This window comes from Leucoraja erinacea, chromosome 16, assembly GCF_028641065.1.
Source record: "Leucoraja erinacea ecotype New England chromosome 16, Leri_hhj_1, whole genome shotgun sequence".
Taxonomy (NCBI): Eukaryota; Metazoa; Chordata; class Chondrichthyes; order Rajiformes; family Rajidae; genus Leucoraja; species Leucoraja erinaceus.
In genome coordinates, this window is record NC_073392.1 from 10419004 (window position 1) to 10433848 (window position 14845).

Sequence of the window (14845 nt, forward strand, 5' to 3'; positions counted from 1 at the left end):
CTAGCCAATCCCGACTCTTTCGCAGAGGAAAGATTCAAATTGAGAACTCAATGCATTTGAAGTTATTTCTTAAAATCCATGACCAATTTGTTGCAATGCTGCATAGCACAGTTTCAATTCAGTGCTGGCTTACTTAATAGCATGCTTCAATACTATTTACCTCCTCTCTTTGTAGCAATTCACCAGCTGTGAATTTCGCATTGACGTACACGTTGGTATTCCTGGACTGACCCAACAGCACTCTATGTGCGATGATTAAAGGAAAGTTAAACAGAGGCATCTGACCACTTCAATTAGCAATGTTTAAATCTGAACTGTTGCTTAAATGTTAAAGTGTTAAAACTTCCAAGGAACATAGATGTTTTATATCTAAAAATAAATGGGATTTTGTATTAAAAGAAAGGTTAGAACCACTGAATGAGCCAAAAAGCCACAAGAGGTAATAGATTATTGAAGTTAGGTTATTAATTAGATCATAGATTTTTAGGTGGCTGGGCGAGGAGAGGAACGATGCAGATAAAGGCAACGGCTGGAGGCCCTGCTGTAGCCTGGGGCTCCCCTGGATTGGGCGCCGCTCCATAACACCTAAACACCTAGCACGTGGACCGGATTTTAGAAATGGCGCCAAACCTGGCGGCTCAGAATTAATTTCACTGTGTTTTGCACGTGTGACAATAAAGCACCATTGAAAATGTAATGGGAGGTGCAGAACAAAAAATAAATAAAACCAGGAAAGGCAACATGAAAGGGAATATAAATTGTGCTACACCTTTACATAATGCCAATTAGACCATACACAGAGTACAATCCTGGATGCAACAGCTCAGGCATGTGTGCAGTTTAGAATTGCCAGAACAATATCTAGATTCCCTGGATTGCATTCCTCCACAAACTACGATTACATTCCTGGAATTTCAAGGGGAAACAACCATAGCTTTCAAAAGGTTAAGAGGAGATGATAGGATGGGTAAGAGAGGGAATCTTTCTTCCATACTTAAAAGCTAGGAGACATTTTAAAAAGGAAAAGCCTGTCATATTTTGCTTGGGCAGCTTACAACTCAGGTTGATTTCTCTAATTCGAAGTAACTCCACCATTCCCTCCTCTCCTCCCCACCCTAATCACCCTGCCAGTTCCACTTTATTGTATCCCTGTTTGTTATCATACCTTCCCCAGCTAACAATGGACCATTATGGGCTCCACCCTCGCTGAATTTTAGCCAGAAATCGATAGGTAGCAAAGTCGTAATTGGATTGCATAGCATTGGAAAAATCCAAGGGATCTGATTAATTTCTAGGCGACATTAGCTTTAGAATGCAGGGTTATTCAGGGTTTACTTATGTGCGATGGTTAAACCAATGTTGACCTGATTGCAATTTAAGTATATAAGTGTTAAAGGGCAACATTTGAACTTAACATGGTGTTACAGCCAGTTCAATCAAAACACTGCCCCTCGACTCTCAGTTAGTGATGGGGTTGGGAAGGCACCTAGGCTAGAATATGATCACGTTCTACTTTAATGCAGTTTGCTCATTCACGCACATCCTTCGTGTGAAGTTGTTTTATCTTTCAGATGGCCAAGATAGATTTGAGTATCATCTCAAACTTCAAAACAAAATGAGAATGACAGAAATGTTTGCCCGAGATTGTTACTTCAAACTGCAATTCGGTACTGTATGATTTTATCGTAAAATGCTGCAACATTGGGCTTACTTAAATTAGTACTTATTCGTCTAGTTACTCTGTGGAGAATTGGTGATAAACTCAGCACTGCAATACTGGTACCTGGCCCTGTTGTAGAAGGAGACAGATGATGTATTATTTGTATGATAGAAAATGTATCATAGGTCAAAGATGACGAATGGACCCTTTGCAAACTGGCATGGTATAAATACCAACATCACAGTCGCTCCAGAGGTGAGAATTTAACAGCATAATGAAGAGTTAGAAGTTTCATACTATTTGGCTCTTCTCCAAAACCTGAAACATGTAGTCTGTGGGTTTATTTATTTTCTTCCAAGAACACTTAATCATTTATCTGAGGTTGGAAGAGTTTCACCTGCAAAAGGCTTTTGATAAACAGCTTACAAATATAGTTTGTTTGGTGCTGAACTACTGCGAAACATATAATTTATGAGTACCTAGATTTGCAGCCACTAAAGTTCATTTGTCCAATGCAAGGTTAGATGTTAAACATTATCAGTCAATCTGCTTGGGACTGGACACCTTAACTTTAAGGAATCTATACAGAAGCTGCTAATATGTAAACCAAGCACCGAAGCTCCCCAACAAAGCAGCTCTAACAAAATAAAATGTTGTTCTGCATTTTTATAATTTAGTCGTTCACGCACAGGCAAAAGGTTTCATCCAAACATGGAGCAATTCAAACAAGAAATACATTTATCCATGTATTTCGGACATGCATGAAACCATATGTTAAATGCTCTTAATGAATTCACCACAGTAACAAAGACAGCATTATAACTTGAGGCATGTCCCACTGCTAACGATTGCCAATCCAACTTTCATTCAATTTTACATTTCAAAATTGCTGTCATAATTTTAATTTAACATCTAACCAGTATTAATTATGACACCTAATTTCCTCAGGGATTCTATTTCATCATAACTCCAGTGAAACACCAAGGGGAACTGCCCACTGCAATCTTTCTCTTGGAATACCTATTGTTCCTCAGCAGTGGTAGGGGAAAAATAAGTTGAAAGAAATACACCGTTCATGTTGCCATTTATATGACCACTGGATGTTTCTAAGATCAATTGAATTACGTTACAGGTTGAAGGATTCCTCTATCCAGAGAGCTCTCTTGCTCATGGTGTTCAATAGCTGACAGGTCAGATGGAGTTGTGATCAAAAGGAGGGCAAAAGTTTAAAATAAAACATTACATGACTAACCTGCGCCCGTTTAACAGGGGGTCAGCACACAAAATCGCTACAGTTTGTTCACGTTAAGGTTTAGTTTTGAGGTACAACGTGGAAACAGGCCCCTCGGCCCACCGAGTCCGCACTGACCATCGATCACCTCGTACACTAACACTATCCTACACACTAGGGGCAATTTACAATTTTTACTGAAGCCAATTTAACCTATAAACCTGTATATCTTGGGAGTGTGGGAGGAAACCGGAGCACCCGGGAAAATTCCAAGCGGTCACGGGGAGAACGTACAAACTCCGTACAGACACCACCCGGGTCTCTGGCACTGTAAGGCAGCAACTCTACCGCTGTGCCACCGGTATTCTGCATCCAGCTGATATGTGCCCATTGATTGTTTCAGAATGACTGGCTGGCAACCCTTCCAATTAGTTTGCACTAACTTGCTTAAAGATAGCTTGCACCTCTTAATAGAGAAGTGTATGGTGGAGGTGACTGTGACTGGCTGCAAGAGATAACATAACTCAGGGGTCATGTTTAAGAAGGAACTGCAGATGCTGGAAAATCGAAGATAGACAAAATTGCCGGAAAAGCTCAGCGGGGGACGCAGCATCTATGGAGCGAAGGAAATAGGCAATTTTTCGATCTGAACCCCGTCTGAAGAAGGCTTTCGGCCCAAAACGGTGCCTATTTCCTTCGCTCCATAGATGCTGCCTCACCCGCTGAGTTTCTCCAGCATTTTTGTCTACCACCCATAACTCAGTAGTAAGCTGGGTCCATAATATTCCAGCAGAGCATAAGAGGCTTGATCAACATGGACACGAGGGAAAGGGATGTCCTGTTTCTACAGGGAGTTGAACTTCTCCACAATGTCATATTTTCAGCACATCTTCACATACTTGCATCACTGTTCCATTGCATAGCAAGAACATATGACAAGAACTCATTCGCTTCAGCCAAACAGTGTACAATCAGTGTCATACAGCATGAGAGCAGGCCCTTAGGCCCATCTTGCCCACCCTGACCAACAATTGGCCACTGTAAACCACCCTTAGTTCAGCTGGATGGTAGAAGATTCTAACGTGGGAATGAGCGGGTGATGAGGTCAGAGGGAAAATAAGTGATGCATGGTATTTGCCCCGAAAGTCAGGATCAAAGTCAGAAGGTATCACAGTGGTGCAGCGGTAGAGTTGCTGCCTTACAGCACCCGAGATCCGGGTTTGATCCTGACTACGGATGCTGTCTGCCCAGACTTTGTACATTCTCCCTGTGACCATGTGGGCTTTCCCCGGGTGCTCCGGTTTTCTCCCACACTCCAAAAACATGCAGGCTTGTAGGTTAATTGGCTTCTGTAAATTGTTCCTAGAGTGGAGGATAGAACTAGTATATGGGTGATCGTTGGTCAGTGCGGACTTGGTGGGCTGAAGGGCCTGTTTCCACGTTGTATCTCTACACTAAACTCTAAACTGAAATCAAAGGGGGTCATTTGGTCACTCACTTCCATGTCATTGGGAAATATGAAACACAGGAAAACCTACATGACAATAATCCCTGATTTATGTCTACAGATGGTGTAAAATAGTACATTTTACTGTCCTCTCTGTCCTCACTTCAACCTGCCTTTGTGTCTTTCTCCTTCCAGCTGCCCACATAGTGGGACCCATCCTGATAGCACCGAAGCACCAACAACATAGTGAAGATGAAGGCATACAGATGTGCCATTCAATCTGACATTCAGAGCCACCATCAGACACTGTAACCACATGCACTGTCTGGGTTAGTCTGGAGGTGGGATCTTCACCAGTGTGTTTTATAGTAACACACATTGACAGGTCTATATCGTAATGACTTTACTTCTGTACCACATGTCCTAGTAGGCCCCCCCCCCCTCGGTCATGACTGACCCACTCCTAGATGGACCGCCTTCCCAGGCTGACGTGTCCCATCTGCCCGAGACTCATGGGGGCGGGAGCGTCTACCTTCCTGTGCAGGTCTATAGCACCTGCCCACTGCCCAGACCACATATACAAAACTAAAGGAAAACAAGCACATTTTCTGAAAATATGCAAACACTGCGAAACCTTGATGACTAACAAAGTACATTGCAAATTATTCTGCACCATTGGACAATTAAACCTCTGCCCCATGCATCATAATTGCAGATGGAAATGTTTACCCTGACTCAGCTGGCAAGGGGAAGAAGCAACAACAGCATAGAAGGCATAGAAGATAGAATTAGCAACATCTCAGCAGAAATAATGGCAGGACAAGAATACTAACTTACACATATGTGGCAGCTTTAACATTAAAAGGCCTAGATGCGTTTCACAATGGAAATAGAAAGTGAAAGGGTTAATGTGAACGTGGGATATAAAAGGATGACAGAAAGCTTAATCATCAGCTGTGTGGTCTGAAATTTCTCCTTGAACCCCCATTACTACCTTCTGCAGAGACATATGGAGGGGGGAAAATAGAGGTCCAAGACATATCTTTAGGAGTGAAATTGAAAAACAAAAAAAAAGACTGCAGCTGGACAGATGCTGGGAATAAGAAATTAAAAAAAACATTGAAACTGTAACAGGAGATGCATTAACTATCAACGGAAAAAGACATCATAGTGCTCTGCGGCAATAAAGTGCTACACTTCCATGATCCATAACATCCAACAACCTTGTGAGAGGGTGAAATTCACCTCAAAATGTCTATTAGCCATTGAATCCCTTCTTTTAATTTACTCAGAAACTACAATCATAACAAAGGCACAAAAATAATTGTACAGTAACCTTTACTTTCACCTGACAGTATGATTTAAAATATAGTAAAATATAAATAAAGAATGAATGGGAAAAACTGGATTGAAAGCACTGGACCAAATAACTTGTTTCTGTAGATTCAAATGAAGGCAGATGTTTATCAATTCTCAACTAATGGAAATGGAATGTTTGCCAATTTGAAATTATAATTTGGTTGAAATAAATAAAGACAAAGAAGGGAAAAAAAATCAAATTTTCCTCAGTGGCTGTGTACATTTTACAAGAGCATTAACAGATTTAATTTGGAAGCTTGGAAAATTAAAATAATGAGCCTTTATATAAAAAATTGTCATGTAAGAAAATTGTGGGTATCAAGAAATGAACAAAAGCCAAATTGGATCTAAACACTGAAAAGGAAATAAATATCAAGTAAATCAAACTGCAAAACATAAATACTGTTAATTCAGAACACGGTGGCAATGGTTAATAATTGTGCATCTAATGCACTGACCAATCCACCTGCAGGCACAAATCCAGTGCCCTTTACAGAGTGGGACAGACTGCCATATGGACTCAGACAGCTTACAATCTGTACAACTTTGGTCTACAAGTGCCTAGGGGTCTGTCCTATATTAGCACCACCTGTGCTATCAAATCTCTTTGATAGACTGAACTGGCCATCATGGTCTCAAGAACATATTTCACAAATTCAACTAGGTCAAAAGCACACAAAGACTGGGCCGACTCCAGCTACGGAACATTTATTTAGATTTTTCAACTGAAACTGCGTTATTCTGACAAAACAAAATACATTCAGGATGCAGATAAAGCTGCACCAGTAGTATTTAATTGAAGGTGTTGTAGCAGCCTTTCTACAGAAGATATAATTAGTTTTAGATATATTGCATAACAAGTCGTAACTGCAGTGCAATCAAAAACTGCTGAAGCATTCACAAAAGTAGTCAACCATACTTTTTCAGAAGAAGCATTTATAAAATGACAATTATACATTAAGAACACATATTATGATCTAGTAAATAGATCTGCAAGCAGGCAGCTATTATGCGATATTTTGCCTACCAAATAAAATTGGTACAATAGGAAAATCATTTAGCATTCTTTAAGTGATCTTTAACGTATTGGAGAGATGCTTGAATATTTACAGACACAGGCAAAAAGCGCAAGGGAGGAGTAAACAGAACCTCTTTCATAGGACGATCAAGAAGGGGTGAATGGTCTCCATTGTTATATCAATCCTTGATTATTAAAATGATTTCCAATTCAATTTTTTAAAATTACTTACATCAAATATGGTGTTACTAAAAACAATCAAAATGACAAAAATGGGGGAATAAATGAGACATGTTTCATGGACATTTACCCATACCATGCAAAATTATGAAATGTGACAATTTTAGGAAAGCCTATTCTGTAAAAGTGGGGTGCACTAATTGTAATCATCCTCAACACTCATGATAGGTATGCATTGTAGAAAGGCGATATTGAACCTTTGAGGAATAAATGTAGAAGATCAATTTTAATTCCACATCATTTTATCTTGTGCTATTACCTACCCTGCTCCTACTAGTCATATAACATGTGTACATTTCTCTATTCACTATTCTTATTTCAACAGCTGTATAATCATCTCGCAGCTTTGTTCAGTCAATAGTAATATACTGTAAAATCACCCACCAGCGCCATTCTGGTATGCTCGACAGAATAACTTCAACGTGGTGTTTCTTCTCTAAAACTACAACACTGATAATAATAAAAACTGTTGTACACAATATTTGAAACAAAAACTAAAATGTTAATGTAATTTATTTTCTGCTTCACTGGTGCCTTTTTGTTAATATCAACCAGTCATTTAATTACCCATTCTTAAAGGTACATGAATTGAACAACAACCATTTACTGCATAAACGATGCAGAAATGCTAATCCTCTCCCCCGGTTTTTCATTGCTTAATAAAATTAGTGGATAAATATCTTCATACTACAATACGGATATTTGGTCTTTACCAGCAATCTACGTCAAAACTGGTATTGTTCCTTCCAAGTTCTCAAGGGCTTTACCCTAAATGATTTAATTAGGATTTTTCCTTGTGCAAGACAAATTAAAGGGGGCAGTAGGAGTGTTGTGCCAAATCAGATTATTTATCTCCTTAACAGATTGCCATCACCCCAAAGCCCAGAGCTGCTGCTGATGGATGTTGGATGGACTATGGAACAGGTTCACCCTTTCTATTCGGAATTTTTTTTTTTTACATCAACATGCCTTCAAATCATGTGTCAATGATATCTTCAAGAGTCTTTAGGAAGTTGCCCTCACTCGTGGTGGCAAAAAGCAGTCTGCCCATTGACAGCGTTTTAGGCCATGGAATGATCTTCATTTATAATGGAACGAAGCACTATGTGCGGGATGTGGAAAGTTTCATGTGTCATGTGAAATCTGGTCAGGCACCATCATGCCTGAAAAGGCTGCAACTGAAGCCCTAAATGCATCTGTGGCCACCCTTCCTCAGGTATTGTTGTGTACCACTTATGGACAAGGCTGTAATTTAATCACCTCGAGCAAATGGTGAACATGCACCAATTATGTACAAAGAGCACGGAAAACACATCCAGCATTGCACTTCATCTCTGCACGATTTAACCCTATCTTGACAACAAAAGGAATTATTCTGAACCTAACTTTGTGAGCACAGAACTTCTTTATTGCAAAGATAAAAGCTAATTAGAGAGCCAAGTCCAATGTTATTTATCTGAATGTAGATTGATTCAGCAAACTGAGAGGTTGTGAATGCAATGACTATACAAGATGGACAAAATAAATGTTAAAAAAAAGGAGATTGCCAGCCAGTTTGCCTGACGTTAATTGTCAGGAAATCCTGGAAATAGAACAGTCCACAAAAAGAAATTAGGATGTCGACACAAAGATTGGTAGTTGAGAGTAGTTTTGGCAGTGTATGCTTAGGATGTAGTGCAATATTCAGGTGTGGGTGAGATGGGAGATGGGGTTTGATCCTGATGAATGTGATGTGATTAGGAGTAGCAATGAGGCTAGGACATATGCCAGGAATGGTAAGGTCTTACGATGTGTTAGGTCCAAGGATCCTTGAAGGTGGCCAAGCATGTGGATCCTGTGGTTAAGAAGGCATAAGAGATACTGGTATTCATCAGTTGGGGGATTGAATACAAGAACAAGGAGGTTACCAAATCTCAGCTGGAACACTGCATGCAGTCCAGGACACCACACTACCGACTAGAGCTGGAGAGGGCACAGAGGAGATTTGCCAGATGGTGTATTTCAGTCCACACCATCTGAATGGAAGTTGTGCTTATTTACCTTGATTTTCTCAGTTTAAAGTGGTCCCAGGCTGCCAACTTCACCCTGATCTTTCCACTGATCGTATGGCAATGACCCCTTTTAGATTCCCACCCCAAACATCTTTCCCCTGAAATTCCTCTCTGCCCCACCATAGATGGATGTGTTTCTGCATGCATTCCACAGGGTACAGTGTGTACAAGATAGGCCTGTGTTGTGAAAAGGCTAATTTAGCATTTTGGGTCTCATGGTCTTCTAACAGTGATTCCTCAAGCTGAATAGATTCATTGATAGGCTCATACAGCGTGGAAACAGGTCCTTCGGCACAACATATCCACACCGACTAACATGTCCCATATAGTCCCACCTGCCTGTGTTTGGCCCATATCCCATTAGACCTGTCCTACCCATGAACCTGTCTAAATGTTTCTCAAACGTGATCGTACCTGCAAATGTTCATTAGCTGGTTGTGAGCCTAGTGTCTAACAAGGAAAATAGGTGGCTTTTAATTTCTGGGCATTAGTTTTTTTAACCTAATTCAACATTAAGTCGCCAAAAGAGCAAGGTTGCAATAATGGAGACAAAGACAACCTCAGTTACTGAAATCTTGAAGAAAACACAAAGTGCTGGCGGAACTCAGGGGGTCAGGCAGCTTTTGTGGATTGCCGATGTTTCGGGATTTTCGGGAACAATGGATTGGCGATGTTACGGATCAATTCCCCTCCTCAGACTGCAGAATATTTGCAAGTTCTTATCCTCTTGAGTAAGAAACTGATATACCGTATATCTTCGTAGGCAGATATAAAACATCTATTGTCGTTATTTGCTGTGGAGTAGTGAGTTTTCTTCATTGTCTTGGGCAATACTCTCTCAAATCCACCATTTCACCATTTAATCATTAGTAATTTGTGGGACTTTACAAATAGGAAACTTTGTTTGTCGATATGACATGTCCACTTAACCAAGAGGATCCACCAGTTGCAATGGACTTTGAGATAGCCTAAGGAACTGATGATGTATTAAGACATCAGTTATTCACAGGTTTATAACATGGGTTCTTCAACTGAAAGGAAGTAAAGCCTACTGAGCAAGAAGATATTGCAATTTATCTTATCCGAATTTTGAATCTTTGTCAGGGCAGTTATTCATGCGCTCAAACATTTGTCATTAGAGCTCTGTGAACCATTTTTCAACCCAAGGTGTATTCCTGAAAATATGATATCAGTGTAAGTTGCAGTGGAGATGGTGGTGGAAGCCATGTTAATTCAATGGAACTCTCTCCTAGAAAACAGAATAGCAACAAAGCCTCGCACTCTTTGTCCCGAACATTATGTTGTGCAGAATCCCATTAACATTGCATGGCTACTTACCCACACAATTCTTCAGAGAGCACAATTTTTCATGTTTAAAAAAAAAAAAAGAAATACTAGAAGGATAATCAGGCATCGTTACACATAATAGGCTGTGATAAATGGCCGGCCATATCACCAGTCAGACAAGTGAGGGCTATAAAAGGACATAAGATAAAAACAAATTAGTTGGATCAGTGGTGGACGCTAAATAATGCCCGATTAATGCCTACCATTCCCTTTTTGGAGTGTGACCCGTAGACTGGCCGTTCATCAGTGTTGCTGGTAGTGAGGTCTTAGGTGGTGCCGCAGGAGAACAGATTGAGCTCGTGGAAAGGTCGAGACTGCCATTTTTGGTTACGCTTTCTTCCATCGTGTGAGCTCCAGTCACTTCTTTCCAGAGCTGCTGCAGTTCTGTTGGAGTCATGCCTGTGTCAAACAGTAATGGCCCCGTATTGCATAATTAGATCTATGAACAGTAGACTGATCCTTCTGCACATACTAATTAAAAAACCAAAGTGTATGTAAACAAGGTCTAATGTTAATTAGACGATTCTTAACTATATTCCTCGGCACTGCAATACGTCTAACAGAGTGCAACCCACTGTATGTTTGGTTAGCATTGATAATTAAAAGTAAATTCTTCAGATGTTTGCAATAATTGATCTATTCATTTTACCACAGATTGCAACATAACAACTGCTCTCCATATTCACCCTTCGTTTGAAAGCAGACCACTTAAACTCACCATTGTAGATATTTTGAAATACATTAATGGCAAATGCATTCATTTTAAATATAAAATGCATAATTGAAAATAATGTGCTGTAAATGTAACCAGTTCATTTGCGCCCATATTCAAAGGCCTTTTATAATTTTGCCACGAAATTAGAATATTATGTCAGTAATTATTTTTTAATCACCTGTCTTTATCATTAAAATTTTATTTCATTCAAAAACCAATGTGGAAAGTTGAAAGCGGAAAGCAAAAATCCTGTGGTTCTAACTATATTTTAATTACAAATCACAATTAAATATTCAAGCACTTTAGATCAGTGAGAATACTCGGTCAGATTCTAATTTATTACTTCCATTTTAGGTGCACGGATTGGGTAATAATCTGAAAATGATCAGCCAAAATATCTTTGCTAAACTACTGCTAAAAATTTTAATTACAGTAACATTGGAGAGTGTAGATCTAATAAGGCAATCGACTCCACAGAGTCTAAGTGGTTAAGAAGTGTGAAATGAGACTGATAGGATTTTTACATGTTCTGGGCAGATAGTTTGCATATCAAAGAATAGTAAATTATAACAGGACAGTAGAACAACCTTGTCAGTTTTTTAGCTGAGCGGTAACAACCAGGAAATCAAGCAGGAAGAAGGTCACAACACAGATTTTCCTCCTTCTTTACACCGAGCTTTCATTTCCAAAAGATGATAGTGCCAGAAATATTCATTTCTCGCAGATGCACCGAACAGGATTGCCGGTGAGGCAACAATTACAGGCAAAATTGACCTTAACTCCACTATTTGCATGGCTAAAACAGAAGTGAATAGGCACGCTCACTCATAACATGCTTCTGCGTCAAAGGAAAGTAGATTGTCACACTTTACCTTTAATCAGATTAGCATGAAAGGATCCTCTGTGATGGATTTTATCCTAGATTTATTCATTTAATTTTAAACACATTCCCTACTGTTCCTCATTATAAAAAAATGGACACTACTTTGAAAAATGTATGTTGTTGAAAAACATGATTGATTACTGCTCATAGAACTCAATTTTCCAATCCCAGGTAGTACTGGTTGAAAGACAAACATAGTTGCTCAACCTTTTTCGTCCTTGTACCTCTATACCCAGGTGGCTATGTTCAAGCAAGCATAAAGTTGATTTAAGGTTCATAATGACATCAGTTTTGGACTATTATCACTGTGATAAAAAATTGCTTTGTATTTCTGCCTGCCCAAACTCTCAGTTGCTATCCAAAGAACCTGCGTTCCACTGGGACAAATGTCACTACTATTAGTTTACTGCACCACTAGAACTATACCTCTGAAGCCACTCTCTGTAGGTTCTTTGGTCAATGGCTTGCAGATAGACACCCTTAGGCTTTAAACATGCTCCTTAAACACCACAGGAACAGCTAGCTATAACATACAACTATTCAAATCAATCAATGACATGGCTGCTGAATTACCTAAGGGCGTCCCTGATGTGTTGCTGTACAGATTACACTTCATGCATCGTCACATTCATAGCTTTCATATTATACGCTGGTGTACCCTGTCACTGCTCAATTGCCCTCTCCTGAACAACTTAACTGCTGCAGCTTTGCGGCTCCCATTTGCAGAGCCCAAGTCGGGAAGGCTGTTTTAAAAGGGCCTGTCTCCAGGCCTGACACTTACCTTGTGCCAACGTCTGCAGAGAGAGAGACGGCTGTCCAGACTGTAATGGAAGCAAGCCATGCCGCTGCATTGTCATGATATGCTGTTGCTGTAGCTGCTGCACCTGTAGAAGCTGCTGCTGAAGGGCTAAGTGGTGGGATGCCAGTGGTTGCTGTTGCTAAAATGAAATAAAAACAATTTGTAGGCTCGAGATTAGAGAACAAAAATAACATTGCGTTACACATTTTTTTTGCGGGCGGTCACAGTGGCGCAGCGGCAGAGTTGCGGCCTTTCAGCGCTTTCAGCGCCAGAGCCACGGGTTTGATCCCAACTACGGGTGCTGCCTGCACGGAGTTTGTACGTTCTCCCCGTGACTGCGTGAATTTTCTCCGAGATGTTCGGTTTCCTCCCACACACCAAAGATGTACAGGTTTGTAGGTTAATTGGCTTGGTATGAATGTAAACTGTCCAAAGTGTGTGTGGGGGGCAATGTTTATGTGTGGCGATCGTTGGTCTGGGCGGACTGGGTGGGCCAAAGGGCCTGTTTCTGCATTGTATCTCTAAATTAAACTAAACTATTGGTCAGAAGAAGGGTCCCAACCCAAAATGTCACCCATTCCTTCCCTCCAGAGATGCTGTCTGTGCCACTGAGTTACTCCAGCATTTTGTGCCTATCTTTGTTATATTATTGCTAATTGTTTCTTTTACCAAATAGCCATTGCACCTAACTGGGATTAAATTAATACTAGAAACATAGATGACCTTCCTTATAAAGTTGATCTAATCCGCACTTTATAGGCAGTGGGCAGGTGCTATACTCCTGCACGGGAAGGTAGACGCTCCCGCCCCCACAAGTCTCGGGCAGATGGGGCTCGCCAGCCTGGGAAGGCAGTCCATCTAGGAGAGGGAAAATTCTGCTTTAAAACCTCCACTGCCTTGTGGCCGTATCCAGTCATGGAAAAGGCTCCAGGAGTAAACCTCAAGAAAATCCGTAGTCGGAGTCCCTTAAGGCAGTTCGTTGTTGTCTACAACCTCGCTCTGGCAGCTCCTGCGACGGCGCTGGTGCCAAACTGCTGTTCCTTTGGATCGATCAGCAACATGGAGAGGGGGAACGTGCTGCATGGGTAACAGCCTGTCCTTCATACGACATCGCCCAGGCTTGCATCCGACCAGGATGCATCATCCATGGTCAGTCATGACTGAGGGGGTCCTACTACTACTACTACTACTACTACTACTAATCCCCACGTTATTCCGAGTTGCTCCAGTTGGATGTCTGGACATCTGCATGTGTAGTTTTAAAGGAGATGTGCAGGGTGAGAGAGTGTTTGATGTGTGGAATGCGTTAGAAAGGCTGGTGGTGGAGGCAGGAACAATAGTGGCATTTAAGAGGCTTTTGGACATTCACATAGATATGCAGGGAATGGAGGCTATCGTATGTTTATACATTCTAGGAGCAGAATTAGGCCTTTCGGACCATCAAGTCTACTCAGCCATCCACTCATGGCTGATCTATCTTTCCCTCTCAACCTCATTCTACTGCCTTCATCCCATGATCCCTAACACCAGTACTAGTCAAGAATCTGTCAATCTCCGATATTGATTGTACGCAGACAGAAGAGAGTAGTTTAACCTGGCGCCATGTTCGGCACAGACATTGTGGGCTGAAGGGAATATTCCTGCCCTGTGCTGTTCTTTGTTTGAATTTTTACTGAAAAGGTTTTTTTCAGCTGAAAGTGAAAATGACCACCTGAGGATCTTCCACAATGATGATTTATTATTGATTAATATTTTAAAAAATCACCAATATTTATTATCACACCTATGTTGATACATATAGATGGGACTCACTAAACTAGCAACTGTTTAATCAACAAGAATTCTTGCACGGTGCCCTTTTCATTAAATGGGAGGAAAAAAAAATCAAAGAATGGAATACGAAAAAGTTAATTTAATGTTGTTAATCAGCCATGACAAAACATGAAATAACTTACTAAATCATTCATAGAAACAGCCTCTGCTTTTTAATTACAGACATTTATAATTTACCAAACAGCATTGGACTTGAATATTGGTATCCCAATATGTCACTCAGCTTGAAAAACCCTGGTATTGATTGAGCACATAATATTCT

At 40.5% G+C, this 14845-nt stretch overlaps 1 protein-coding gene across 20 annotated transcripts in view; it reads right to left on the bottom strand.

Annotated features, from left to right (window-relative positions):
• foxp1b (forkhead box P1b) overlaps positions 1-14845 on the bottom strand; it is a 474222-nt gene that overhangs the window by 67017 nt on the left and 392360 nt on the right. For all 20 annotated transcript variants that reach the window (XM_055647671.1, XM_055647675.1, XM_055647681.1 and 17 more), the window contains 2 exons: positions 12733-12889; positions 10557-10752 (listed from right to left, as the gene is read on the bottom strand). In XM_055647671.1, coding sequence (XP_055503646.1) covers positions 10557-10752; positions 12733-12889 — 353 coding nt within the window. The remainder of the gene's footprint in view (positions 1-10556; positions 10753-12732; positions 12890-14845) is intronic.